Raw genomic sequence first — 13,561 nt, 5'->3', positions numbered from 1 at the left:
ATCCTTCATCAGTATTTTAAATTCTTGTAACTCACTGCAATTTTCTCTAACGTAAAATATATATGCTTATACGTATAAATATACACAAATACTTGCGGCCGAATCTCGGCAACACGCTTCAAAGGATTAAACGTGCGGTAACCGTGACTAAATGTATTCATTCACCCTACAAGATTTATAAAAATGTAATGTTGCAAAGAGATCTAGGTCTCTGCGTAAACCTCGTAATCACCACCACAAGGCCGTAGCTGGGTGCCTCCGAAGCCCGCCAACTACACTGGAGGCATCCACAGCTGTTTCTAATTGTTTTGCTTTCTCGAAATAGTGCACTTGGTGGGGCAAACCGTTCTGTTTGCAGCATCTCTGGCCCCCAGCCGAGGTTAACCCTGACCTCAACACCCTGTTTGGCTCCTAGCGTTTCATGATTCCTTTTCGCTGCTCTGCAAAACCTAAGAAAAATGAGATTTCCGTCGCCGAGAAATTCGCTTAGAAAGAGGGGAGAATTAGGCGTTTCAAATGCACATTTTTGTGTTCTCTCCAGATCGGATTCAAGAAAAGGAAAAAAAAAGATGCGTTTGTGTAGAGGGGGGCGCAGCTTGACACCCATTTCCTACGGCGCGCCTCTGGGCCGCACAGCCCCATTCGCGGGGTAAGCCACAACCCCCCCCCCCGCAAATGGTCAACGACCCCCAGCTCTTTGAGGCAGGGATCGGGAGAGGTTCACCACCAGGACTGCTGGGGGTGGGGGTGGGGGAGCAATGGGAATGGAAATTGGAGATGGAATTTCGGCGCCTCTGGGCAGGGAGGGGCCCGCGGGAGGGCGCGGAGAAAAAAGGCCAGGGGTCAAGCCTGGTAGGGGACGCACAGGGCCCGGGAAGTGGGGTGCGGGGCGTCCTGGAGGAGGGATGCACCGGGGATTCCGCAGCAAGAGGGGCTGATGCCCAGAAAATGCACCCGGGTACCCAAAACCCGGGCGGGGGATGGGGAAGCGGTGGCCTGTTGGCCCCAGGACCTCCCGTTGCGCGCGGGCCACTAACCTGTCAGCAAGAAGGTGCCAGTGGTCGCGGGGCTCATCCTGCGTGTCCCCCGACACTGTCCCGTCCAAGCACAAGGGTCTCCCAGCTCCCACCACCAGGGCAATTGCATTCTTGGCCTGCCTAGGCCAGCCGTCCTCGATTCTCCACTCCCCTCCCTTTCTTCTTTCCTCCCAGCTTGGCCAGTTCAGCATCAGCATCCTGCACCCCCTCCTTAATCCCGTGCTCCCTCTAGCGGCGGGCCAGTGTAGCGTGGCCATCGCCCCCACCCCCATCTCCCCCATCCCCCACCCCCTCCGCCCCCGCTCCCCCCTCCGCCCCCTAGCCCGCGGAGCACGCTGGGATTTGGCGCCCCCCTCCTCGGTTCAGCCTATATAAGGCTCCCAGTCGGCGCTCTCGGTACACGCGCTTCAACTTCGGTTGGTGTGTGTCGAAGAAACCTGACTACGACCTGAGGAGACCAGCGAAGAGGGACCACCGAGCCTCGTGAAAGGTCCGCTGAGCGGGCTCGCGTCCGGAGCCACTCCGGGCTGCCGAGCACCCAGCGGAGCCCACGCCTGGCACAGGTGTGGGACCCCGTCCTTGGTGTCTTCGCAGAGGAGTCCTCGCGTGGTGAGTATGCGGTGAGGATGTTTCTTTTTTTTTAAGATCACATTCATTCCCCCTTCTTATCGGAAGCTGCGGGAGATGGAGTAGCGCCCGGAATGTCTCCACGCACACCTTGTCACGCCTTCACTGGCTGTGCCCCAAAACTGCGTGGAGAAACCTAGCCTTCAGGGCTTTGATTTCCAGAACCTAAGTCCAGATACGGACTGTAGACACATATGAGCTGCGGACAAACATGAGCTGCAGACGGACATGAGCTACAGACCAATTTGCAAATGCGCTGCAAAGTGATATGCACTACTAACTAATTGGCGCTTCAAATGCGCTACAAACTGATGAGCGCTTCAGATGCGCTACAAACTGATGAGCGCTTCAAATGCGCTACGGACGGATGGGCGCTTCGATGCGCTACAGACTGATGGATGCTTCTTTGCGCTAAAACCAGTATGAACTTCAACGATATGTGAGCCGCAGACTGATGACTGATTTGCGCTCTAAATGCGCTACAAAATCTGAGCTGTAGAAGATCAGCGCTACAAAAATGATAACGATTAGCACAACAACAGCGCTTCATTGCTCTGCAAGACACAGGAACCGCAGAGGTACATGAGCTGCGGAACAATTTACACCTAAAATGCGCTACAAAGTAGTAACAGCTGCAGAGGTACACAAGCTGCACTGTTTTGCGCTACAAAGAAACCAGCTGAAGCGCACACGAACTGAAGAGTAAGATTACTCTGTCTTCTTGGAGGAACCCCACCCTTTGTCTCTTACACACCTTTTGGAATGGCTCCCACTATGTTTTTCTACAGGACGGTTCTCTGCATGATGGTGCTGTTAGACAAAATGGAGCCCTGGGCAAAAATCAGTGTTTAACATTCTGCCCACACCATTCCTGCTATGGCAGTGGAGTGGAAGGGCGCTGACTTGAGCGTAAAAAATCTTTTGGTGGTGGCGGAGCGGGCTGCCTTGCCTAGTTGCGCTTGATGAAGTGGTTCTATAGTTGTAGTGGTGGCGCGAACTGGCGTCCAGCAACAGTTTGTGGAAACTGTTGGTTTGCTTAGTCTTGGAAGGTGCGGGGTGGTGGTGGGGGGATTGGATCTGGGGGTGATTGCTCTTGTTGCATGAAATGAATCTGCTTGTTGGAGGCTGGTGGGAGGGGCTTGGGGAGGGGGGAATCCTGGGAGAGGCATGCAGCCAGTCTCAGACCTGCCCCGCCCATCCTAGCGCGCCTTCTCTGCAGTATCTCCTCGGAACAGGCTTAGCACCTCCCAGCACCTACTCAGAGCGCGCCTCCTCTGCGGCGCGCCTTCCCAGAGCGCGCCTTCTAGACCCTGCCTCCCCAGACCCCGCGTCTCCCCGAGCCCTCCTCCTCTGAGGCGGTTCCTCTAGACCCCACCTCCTCTGAGGCCGTTCCCCTAGACCCCTCCTCCCTCTGAGCCCCCCTTCTCTGGAGTGGCTCCTCCAGACCGCACCTCTCAAAACTTGGCCCCGCCGTGAACCAGCCTCTTCTGGGCTGGCCTATGGCCCCACCTCCCCAGGGCCCACCTGCGCCTGCGCAGTGTGAGCCCCCCACCCCTCCCATCAGGTACCTTTCCTTTGCGCCTGCGTCTTCGCTGCCTGCGCCTGGCTGCACAGCCCAGCTCTCCTGCGGTTTCGCCGCTGCGGTTTCTCTTCTGCGCTGGTTTTGCTTTTTATCCACCAGTGTCTAATAAATATAAGAATAATAAATAAGAACAATTAACAACAATAGTAATTATACATGGCATTAATAAGCACTTTGCATATGTTAAATAACATAATCCCACAATTTAAACTCCTGATAGTGGCTTATGAAGGGTGCTTCTAAGCTGACGTGGCTGGCGCCTCTAAAGGCAATCTAGTTAAATGTTTTTACTTCAAATGAAAAATAAAATATTTTAAATACTTCTAACATCATTAAATTTTAAATTAAAATTTTAATTTTTTAAAGCTAAAAAACTCAAGTTTTTTTTGACACACTAGTGGACCTTTGTGGTGGGACCTACTGGAATCAGATGCTTTGGTGGCTACAAAATAAAGAACAACTTGAACTTTTGTTTCACAGGAGTTTTAAGTGACTTTGTTGGTGCTACTGGCTTGGCCTCTGAGCAAGGATGAGGTGTTTATCTGGATTTTTTTCTTGGAATTTTAGGGGATTAGCCCTGGCTAACTTGCCTACATAATTGTGCCTGACACATTATAGGCACAAATAAGTGTTAAATGACCAGAGTAAACTGGTTTATTCAGTGTCTTCCTTGGTGTCTGCAGTTGTTTTCTGGTTTTTTGCTCCTGGCTATTTCCTATGGTGTTTTGCTGTCCTGGGTTGTCCAAGACATTGCTTGCCTTATCTCTCTCTCATTCAACAGGATCTTTAAAACAGAAAAAGAAAAAAAAATTTTTAAGCTCCAATAATGTAAGCAGTAATTATAATTCAGAGCAGCTAAATTAATTCAAAACACTCAAAATAATTAGCTTTTTTATAAACTAAAAAGCAAAAGCTAATTATTTAAATTTGGGGCAAGTGGATTATTTAATGGTACATAATTGTCATTTAAAATTTGTGTAACGTAACAAAGTGGTTACATGAGAAAATATAGATTGAAGGTTTTAGCTGGCATTTAAAAATATCTATATAAAACAAACAAATAGCTAACTGCCAATCCGCTATTTATGTTTCTAACTAAATGAAGAAATTTTAAAACCTGGTTCCATATGTTAGGAACCATGAGCCAGGACTGTTACAGGGGCATTTAGCAGCACCCAAAAACCTGTCACACCCCACCAATCACCCCTCCCCCCAGCCCCCAACAAGTATACAATCTATGGATAACATGTGCTAATCATAATTACCTTCCAGTAAGTCCCCAGGCCCCTTTTACCCACCTTGCTACCCTGACCCCTCTTCTCTTCAGAATTTGTGTCTGCATTTTAAAGAGGTTCAAAACAATGGTTTGAAAAATGTGCATATTATTAGAATTTGCATTTCGCAAATAGTACTCATAGCTCTCAAAAAGAAATGTGGATGTTTGCAAATGTAAAACAATTAAGCACTGTTTAATGAAGTGTCATTTACTAGTGCGATGTTTAATGTATGGCGGGTTTTGGCTACTTTTGCACTTTGGTGTGTTTGTAGGGGGGTTGCGGGGGATAGAAAGTTTCAAAAGTCATTGTGAAGAGTCAAAGATGAAGCAAATGTCTTTACTTCTTAAACAGAGTAATACTGAACTCTTTTTCGTGTGTAAAGGTGGCATCTGACCCAGGGAACTTAGCTTTATGCTGTGTGTCCTTCCAGGTTTTAGGCACGGGGCCCCTTGACCCACCTCCCCAGTCCAGCCCCTACTAAGGGGGTGTTTAAGGAGCCGTAGTCCTATATTCAAGTCAAGTTACCGTTCTCCTGTTCCCATGTTAACTGGTGCTCCAATTGCTGTTTAAACATTTGTAAACTTTACTTACATTGTTGACTTGCCTGCCCACTGCCCTATCACTTTTAATGGTTAAACGACTCTGTTCTGGGCAGTTAACTCTTTTAGGACTTAGGGTCCCACCCCAAAATTACAAACCCCGGGGGTGTAGACCTTAGGCCTGATATTGGTAAAAGTTAAGGGCCTCAAACTGGTGATCTCCTAGGTTAAAAAAGGCCCTGAATTTGTTTGACTGGCACTGTATTTAAAAATTTTACAAGAATTAAAAGTTGGGGGGGTGGGGTATGCATCCCCAAGTTAAATAGTTGCAGCCCCTTCCTGTTTTCTTATCTCCAGTCTCTTCTCACCTTTATATTTCCTTCCTGTCACCAAAAGCATTTGAATTTTAAACTCTTATTGATTTTCTGTTTCCATAAACAATACAGTGATTGTTTGCTGATTTCCTAATGTACTGTTATTTCTCTCCTATCATGTCTTGCAGATGTGAAAACCATCAGACCTGGGCCTCATTAAAGCCCACCCCAGTGACTGTGATTGACATATAGGTTGTTAACCTTCCTGACCTGGGTCACGCTGCTCCAGGCCATGCTGTGAATGCCTTTTCAGAAGTCTTGTCTCTAAGTTTTTAAGTATTAGTGTCTTGATGACAGAAGTGACACCTGAGTCACCTGACCTGCGCTTATTAGTTGCTTTTTAATGGGACATTAAAACTCTTAAGTTTAATTAATAAAAATTGCATTATTTTGTGACCTCATACTCTGAGTGTCACCAATATAATTGTCTTTAAGCAGCTGGAAATGAAACAATGTCACAGGCTATGATGTGTTAATTACATCTTCTGATTTTTTTTCTAAACTTGAAGATTTTATCTTGCATGTCAACTATTAGTTGTTTCCATAACCTAAGCTATTAAAGTAATTAAGTAGCATTTGAAACTATTAAAATGGCACAGTAATTCTGTCCCTTAAGGACTCTACTTGCTGTATAGTCACTCCTTGACGAGGCCATACCCACAGTCCAGGGCATAAGGGAAAATGGCTGTGGATGGCAGGGCTGGCGCAGGGGAGGGGCCTGAAGAATGAGGAGGGGTCTTAGGAAGGAAGGAGGAAGGGGTATTTCTCTACAGCCAGGCATCACGTTTGATTACCATCACCTTTTTTTTTTTTCCCTTGTACACTATTGGTTGAAATATTAGCTATTTTTCACCTAACTTCTCTGAAATAACACGTTTATCTTTGTGGCTTTATTTTACATAATTAATTTGGTGTCCATTTTTTACCTTGATGGGTCAGAGAGGAACAGGTGACCAGGACTGCCAAGTTAAAATGTAGTGAATAGGCAGTCTGCCTGCTTTACATATTATATTTTTAAACTTTTGAGCACTTTCCTACAGTTTTCCAAATATGAGAATTTGATGCCTGTTAAAAAAATCATCAAAGTGTTAAAATAATTACTCGAAATGAATTTAACCCTATTTCCAGAAAATAATCAGGCCCTGTGTGCTGATTTATTATATGTGTGATTTATTGTCACCCTACCCATAATTAGGACATTTAACCCCCCTGTCCCCTCCCCCCCCACACACATACAGTCACTCACCACACTAGGAGTGACCCATCCCACTCTCAGTTATAAACTTTTGGGTGGGGATGTATTGACAAACCTTGTTTAAAAACCTGGGATTGCACACTGGTGACCTGCAAGTCTAATGAGGCCCTGGATTTGTCTGACCAACAGAGTATTTAAAAAAAAAAAATTAGTATCTTTAGTGGGATGTGCATACCCAGGTTGCCATAGTTGCAGCCCCTCCCTGTTTTAATCGCAGCCTCATTACACAGAAATTTAAAGTTTCTGTTCTTTATTAATAACTTTATTAATATCAGCTAACAGTTATTGAATACTCACTATGTGCTTTACCTGCATTATTTAATTAAATCCTTATTATAAGTTTGAGGTATACTATTATTGGGCTTCTTGGAATGTCCCATTTTATAGCCCAGCTACTCCTAGGAGACGTCAATTAATATTTGTTGATTGACTGCATAATAAGGAGGGAAACTGATATTACACAGGTTGCTACTCATTGCCATTTCTGTCCCAAAGGGAATTCTCTTTGGGAAATCAAATTATAGTCTGAAAAGTAATTTAGACAATCCCACTGGTTTGATGGCAGTTGTTTGTTTTGATGACTAGTTGCCTTCTCTGTAGAGGTGGATCAGGGTCACGACAGTGGGCCAGAGTGCCCCTCTCCCCCCAGGATGATGAATACAGGCACTGTGATTTTTAACTCACCCCCCCCACTTCTTTTTCTTGGTTTTCTATTGGCTGGAATAGTAGCAACTTTTCAGGTAACTTCTCTAATAATAAACAGTTATAATTTTGACTTTATTTTGTGTAGTTTTCCACTATCAATCTTTGCTTGAAAGTTTCTTGCTCTGCTTTCTCCTTATAAAACTTCTTGTTTGGAGTGTCTCCTCATTCTTTATTAGTCAGTAAAGGTCATAGTGCTGTTGATACAGTTGTGTATTGTTGAATCATGATGAACAGGTGGTTCTTGAGGAGGAAAAAGTCATTTGGACATCAAAAAGTAGGATGCTTTTCATTATCTACTGTCCTACTGATTAATATCTTTTTTGCAGGGCTTTTGTCTGTTTATTAACTATTGATGTGAGCAAGCAGAACAAAGAGATGCTTTAAATAGTCATGTGTTTAGAGTACTTTAGTAGATACTTTAAATGATAAAATCTTTTTTGTATTGTGGTGCTTTAAATGCATATGTTGAATTTACGCTTTTATCTTCACTTACAGAAACAAAAAGCTTCTGAAAACCAAAAGGCGAAAGGGTGGAAGAGGAGGCCAGGATCCAGGCCTCCATCCCCACCGGAGTGAAGCTACACCTGGGAGGTCTCCTCCCACCCCACCTCTCACCCTGGGGCCCGACTGCCCACCTCCTCCTCCTCCTCCTCCCCCCAACGATCCTGCCTCCCCCTCCAACTCCCCCTGCAGTGGCCAAAGGGGCCAGTACAACCCCAACCTGGCCGAACGAAGGCGGGAGGATCTCTCTGAAGAGATCAACAACCTCAGAGAGAAGGTCATGAAGCAGTCCGAGGAGAACAACAACCTGCAGAACCAGGTACAGAAACTCACAGAGGAGAACACCTCCCTCCGCGAGCAGGTGGAGCCCGCCCCTGAGGAGGAGGAAGATGACATTGAGCTCTGCGGAGCTGCAGCCGCTGCTGCCCCAGCCACTCCGATCGAGGAAGAGAGCCCAGAAGACCTTCCCGAGAAGTTTGACGGCAACCCAGACATGCTGGTGCCTTTCATGGCCCAGTGCCAGCTCTTCATGGAAAAGAGCACCAGAGATTTCTCTGTTGATCGCGTGCGCGTCTGCTTCGTGACAAGCATGATGACCGGCCGTGCTGCCCGCTGGGCCTCCGCCAAGCTAGAGCGATCACACTACCTGATGCACAACTACCCAGCCTTCATGACCGAAATGAAGCATGTCTTTGAAGACCCTCAGCGGCGCGAGGCTGCCAAACGCAAGATCAGACGTCTGCGCCAAGGCATGGGGTCAGTCATCGACTATTCCAACGCTTTCCAGATGATCGCACAGGACCTGGATTGGAACGAGCCTGCCTTGATTGACCAGTACCACGAGGGCCTCAGCGACCACATTCAGGCGGAGCTGTCGCGCCTCGAAGTCGCCAAGTCGCTGTCCGCACTGATCGGCCAGTGCATCCACATCGAGAGAAGGCTGGCCCGGGCAGCTGCCGCCCGCAAGCCGCGCTCCCCGCCACGTGTGCTGGTGATGCCTCACGTCAACAGCCACCACCAGGTAGATCCGACCGAGCCCGTGGGAGGTGCCCGCATGCGCCTGACCCAGGAAGAAAAAGAAAGACGCCGAAAGCTGAACCTGTGCCTCTACTGTGGGAATGGAGGTCACTACGCCGACAACTGTCCTGCCAAGGCCTCGAAGGCTTCGCCGGCGGGAAACTCCCCGGCCCCGCTGTAGAGGGACCTTCAGCGACCGGGCCGGAATTAATAAGGTCCCCACAAGATGATGCTGCTTCATCACCACACTTGCAAGTGATGCTCCAGATTCATCTTCCGGGCAGACACACCCTGTTTGTCCGAGCCATGATCGATTCTGGTGCTTCGGGCAACTTCATTGATCACGAATACGTTGCCCAGAATGGCATTCCTCTGAGAGTCAAGGACTGGCCAATACTTGTAGAAGCGATTGATGGACGTCCCATAGCATCGGGCCCAGTTGTTCACGAAACGCACGACCTGATCGTCGACTTGGGAGATCACCGTGAGGTGCTGTCATTCGATGTGACTCAGTCTCCGTTCTTCCCCATCGTCCTAGGGGTGCGCTGGCTGAGCACACACGATCCCAACATCACGTGGAGCACCCGATCGATCGTCTTCGATTCCGAATATTGCCGATACCATTGCCGGATGTACTCTCCGATACCACCCACGCTCCCACCACCAGCACAACCGTCATTCTATTACCCGGTGGAAGGATACAGAGTTTACCAACCCGTGAGGTATTACTACGTCCAGAATGTGTACACTCCAGTAGATGAAAACGTCTACCCAGACCACCGTCTGGTTGACCGTAACATAGAAATGATCCCTGGAGCACACAGTATTCCCAGCGGACACGTGTACTCACTGTCGGAACCCGAAATGGCAGCTTTGCGAGATTTTGTGGCCCGAAACGTGAAAGATGGGCTCATTACTCCCACCGTCGCACCCAACGGAGCCCAAGTTCTCCAAGTGAAAAGGGGGTGGAAACTGCAAGTTTCTTACAACTGCCGAGCTCCCAACAATTTCACCATCCAGAATCAGTATCCTCGACTGTCTATTCCAAATTTAGAAGACCAAGCTCACCTGGCAACGTACACTGAATACGTACCTCAAATACCAGGATATCCGACCTACCCTGCATATGCCACGTACCCGACCTACCCGGTAGGATTCGCCTGGTACCCCGTGGGGCGAGATGGACAGGGGCGATCACTGTATGTCCCCGTGATGATCACCTGGAATCCGCATTGGTACCGCCAGCCACCGGTGCCCCAGTACCCACCGCCGCAGCCGCCGCCACCGCCCCCACCTCCGCCGCCGCCGCCATCTTACAGCACCATGTAAATACGCATCATATCCTTCAGGATCTCTGCCCTCGAAATGAACTCCTGTTCAGCTTCTCAATCAGTGACTGTGTGCTAAATTGGGCTATTGCACCTTCAGACCAACCTGAGGCACAGGTTTTCTCTGAAACGGCTACAGAAGGTCAGGGCCACCCTGGACTGGGGCACATCCTAAAGTACCAACAGACCTCCACTGTTTGGTGGGAGTGACAAAATATTTACCAACAAATTATCTCTGTTTTCCACCTTAACTGCCAATCTAATTAAAATTTGTAATAAGTTTACTTCCCAGCAAATCCTGGAAGCCTGGGTTTTACCTGCTGAAACCTCTGTCACCATGTGAATGATTGGCTGCCAGGTTCCTCATTTAATAGTTACTGAGAAGCTGATGCAAACACAGTAAATGCTGTTTTCTTCATGGAGGGGGAGACAAGGAGGAGGAGGACATGACTTTTCTTGCAGTTTCGGTACTCTCTTTACACCTTTGGAGGACCGAGGCCTTATTAAGGAAGCCACAATTATTGGTGCAGTGGGAAACGGCTTCCATGATCTTTTTGCTGCACCCTTTGAAACTTCACCATCTTCAAACTCCACTTTCATGATGCAAGGAGCAGCAACTCGACTGGTTCCCCCAGGAGCAGGCAAAACCCTTGCAACAGAAACACCTCAGGCCTCGGAAGGAAGTACACTTAGTTGGATGTTGGCATGTTTGAGTGTGCCTTCACATCCTGGTGCAAATCACATGTACCCAATAACTCTGGCTTTGTCACAACACCTTACCATCACCATGCCAGCAATGGCTTCCACAAAACCTTAAACCTGGTAACCAGAGACTATTGGTGGCTCCAGGTGTGTTAGATGTTTGTGAAATGTGATCATGTCTCCGTCATGTATGAAGGCTAACGAGTAGCAAATCAAAAGGACTCCTAAATCCCCGTACCCAACTCTTAAAGGGGAGACTCAGAGTTAATGTTACCACCTTGACCTGGAACTTCAGGAAGAATTTTCAAGAGCATTGTTAATTGGCTGGAAGAGCATCACCTGAAGTCTTGGGAGCATCTATCCATGTCTCTGCCTCCATATGCACCTGGGCATTTCATCGTCTCCCCTCACTAGACTGTAGCACTAGGATGCTTAGGGAGGGGGAATGATTTTAGCACCCTCTAGGGGATGGAGCCGATAAGCTGCCAAGGAATGAAAGGCCTCGGAAAGCAACTCAAAGCAACAGACAACACGAGCTGTCTTCAATCCAGTGACATCAGCTGGTGTCTCCTGGACGCTCTGTGCTAACCTGGGACTGCCTGACTTCCTTGAGCCTGGTCCCTTGCTACTACCTTGAACTGTTCATCTAACCTCTCTCTTTCTGTTTACTACTGCCACTAACCCTGCTGCAGGATTTGTGTCATCCTGCCTGCCTGGCTGCTAAGACTCTATTTTGCTGCCATGCATGGAGAAGAAAGAGGCAGGCTTCCCGGAGCATGTGTTTCAACACACAGTCTCCAACAGTTTGAGCAGTAGAAAAACAACATGGTGTACATTTCAAATTGCCTGTCATGAAGAGGAGTCTAATGGTGAAGTTTCACTTTTCATCAACATCATCTTTCACATATTCATTATCACCCACCCTTATCCTTGCATGTTTAAATACTTAAAAGTTTTAGCTGTAGGTTGATAGTGTCCTTTTAACAGTGTTTTAAAGTGGTGACTCTGCTTTCAAAAGTTATTTCCATTGAATTACAAAGTACTATCCAAGTCTTACTGTTAAATTAATTAAAATTGATAAGTAAGGTAGTGTAAAATATTTCTTTACTGTGAACTCTTACAACACTGTGAATGAGGCTCCTCAGAACTGGAGTATCTGTATAATAGTTCATCCTGTTCATCTTCAAACTTCTGTTTTAACATCATCCATAATTTCAATGTTTTTTTGATTGGGCCTTTAAAAACTCACACAAAATGATACACAAATTCAAGGAAGATACCTAATTGGCTATTTAATTCAAAACAACTTTTCCTTTCCCCCCCCCCAATGGAAGCAGAAAGCTTGTCAGTCACTCGTGTTTTAGAGTAATTACTTTTTAAATGGTGCATTTGTGCTTCTGGACTTTTTGAAGCATCACTTCAGTTTACCTCAGATACCAATCCATCCTCCATACATTTGAATTTTAAGTTGTTCTATGTCACATTTACAGTTGTCAATTGATCTTCAAGCTGCAGAGGGCCTAGAAATGGGCTGTTGTCTGCAGCCCTGGCATGTGCACATGGACATTTGCCATCACTACAAGCAGAAGTCTGGAAATGTGGCAACAACAACTGTCAGGGAGAGCATGGTGGTGTGGGTGAACAACTCACGGATGAAGTCCCTGACATGCTTCTGGCTGTTTCATAAAGCTTGTGAAAACCTGTTTGGCAGTGTGTACTATGCTCTACAGCTATATATGCTATCTAGAAGTGTAGGTGTTAAGGATAAGTAATCTCAAATTTATTCTGTAGAATCAGAATTTTACTAAGTTTCCTTTTGCTCATGTGATTTATTTCATTGCTGTTGGTCAACTATTTTAATTGAATACAATTTTTTTGGCATTTCCCAACAAAATGCCTTATTCATCAGAAAGGGGAAAGCAAAGAATTAAATCTCTAAAGAAGGTGGAAAGGGAGCAAAATAGAAACAAAGGAGATAAATAAAACATCAAAATTATTAAGCAAAGCCAACAGTCTACCTTTTGAAACAAAATGGCAAAATTGATTGACTTTTGGCCCAAATTTTCAGTGTTAATTTAAAAAATCAAGGAGGAAGGTATAAGCTCCCATTGTTAGGCGGATGTGGAGAGAACTAGCTAAGGTCACCACGTTAGGTTGTTGAAACAGGAAGTTTACATACATTTCTGAAGGGTCAATTTAGTTTGAGCAATGAGGTATTTGTATTAGATACTGGAAAATGGAGAATTAGTTGGAATAAATCATGTGAGCTAGCACAGTGAACTTGCAGGTGCACATCTACATAGTGCAGTCTGGATTTCTGTTTAAGTTTGCAGGTACCTCTTGGACTCCTGAATTGATCCAGTCATCATCCACCACAGATGTCTAACATCAGATAGAATTCCAAGACTGACAACAGAGAACACTCTGCTAGAAAGACCTGGGCAGAGATAAAGGACCACCTGCAGAGATGAAGAGCCTGATGGGAACCATGCTGCGTTTTCATCTTAAAAGAAGAATGCACATCTGTTGGGACTGAAAGTTCTTTGTTGTTTCAGATTGTAGAATGCTATCAAATTGGTCTGTGGAAAATTGCATTGTTCTTATATCTTTGTGTAAT

General features: G+C 46.5%; 2 protein-coding genes across 3 annotated transcripts in view; one reads left to right on the top strand and one right to left on the bottom strand.

Moving 5' to 3' along the window:
- The window catches only part of SGCE (sarcoglycan epsilon), a 68,818-nt gene extending 67,602 nt beyond the window's left edge, over window positions 1-1,216 (bottom strand). Inside the window, exon 1 of one of the 2 annotated variants that reach the window (XM_081244299.1) lies at window positions 1,038-1,216. In XM_081244299.1, coding sequence (XP_081100425.1) covers window positions 1,038-1,146 — 109 coding nt within the window. In that variant the 5' untranslated portion in view covers window positions 1,147-1,216. The remainder of the gene's footprint in view (window positions 1-1,037) is intronic. The other variant, XM_081244298.1, reaches the window with a different exon arrangement.
- A 1,058-nt stretch (window positions 1,217-2,274) lies between these two features.
- PEG10 (paternally expressed 10) lies at window positions 2,275-9,362 on the top strand (the record flags this gene model as incomplete). The annotated part of the gene is made up of 2 exons (XM_081244401.1): window positions 2,275-2,366; window positions 7,892-9,362. 2 exons carry the CDS (start codon window positions 2,275-2,277, stop codon window positions 9,093-9,095), a joined length of 1,296 nt encoding a protein of 431 aa, XP_081100527.1. The 3' UTR covers window positions 9,096-9,362.
- Window positions 9,363-13,561: the final 4,199 nt, after the last annotated feature.

The sequence above is a fragment of the Mesoplodon bidens genome (genome assembly GCF_964165515.1).
Source record: "Mesoplodon bidens genome assembly, chromosome: 9".
NCBI classification, from domain to species: Eukaryota; Metazoa; Chordata; class Mammalia; order Artiodactyla; family Ziphiidae; genus Mesoplodon; species Mesoplodon bidens.
The sequence above is the reverse complement of the archived record's forward strand: the minus strand, read 5'-3'. Positions and strand labels throughout refer to the sequence as shown.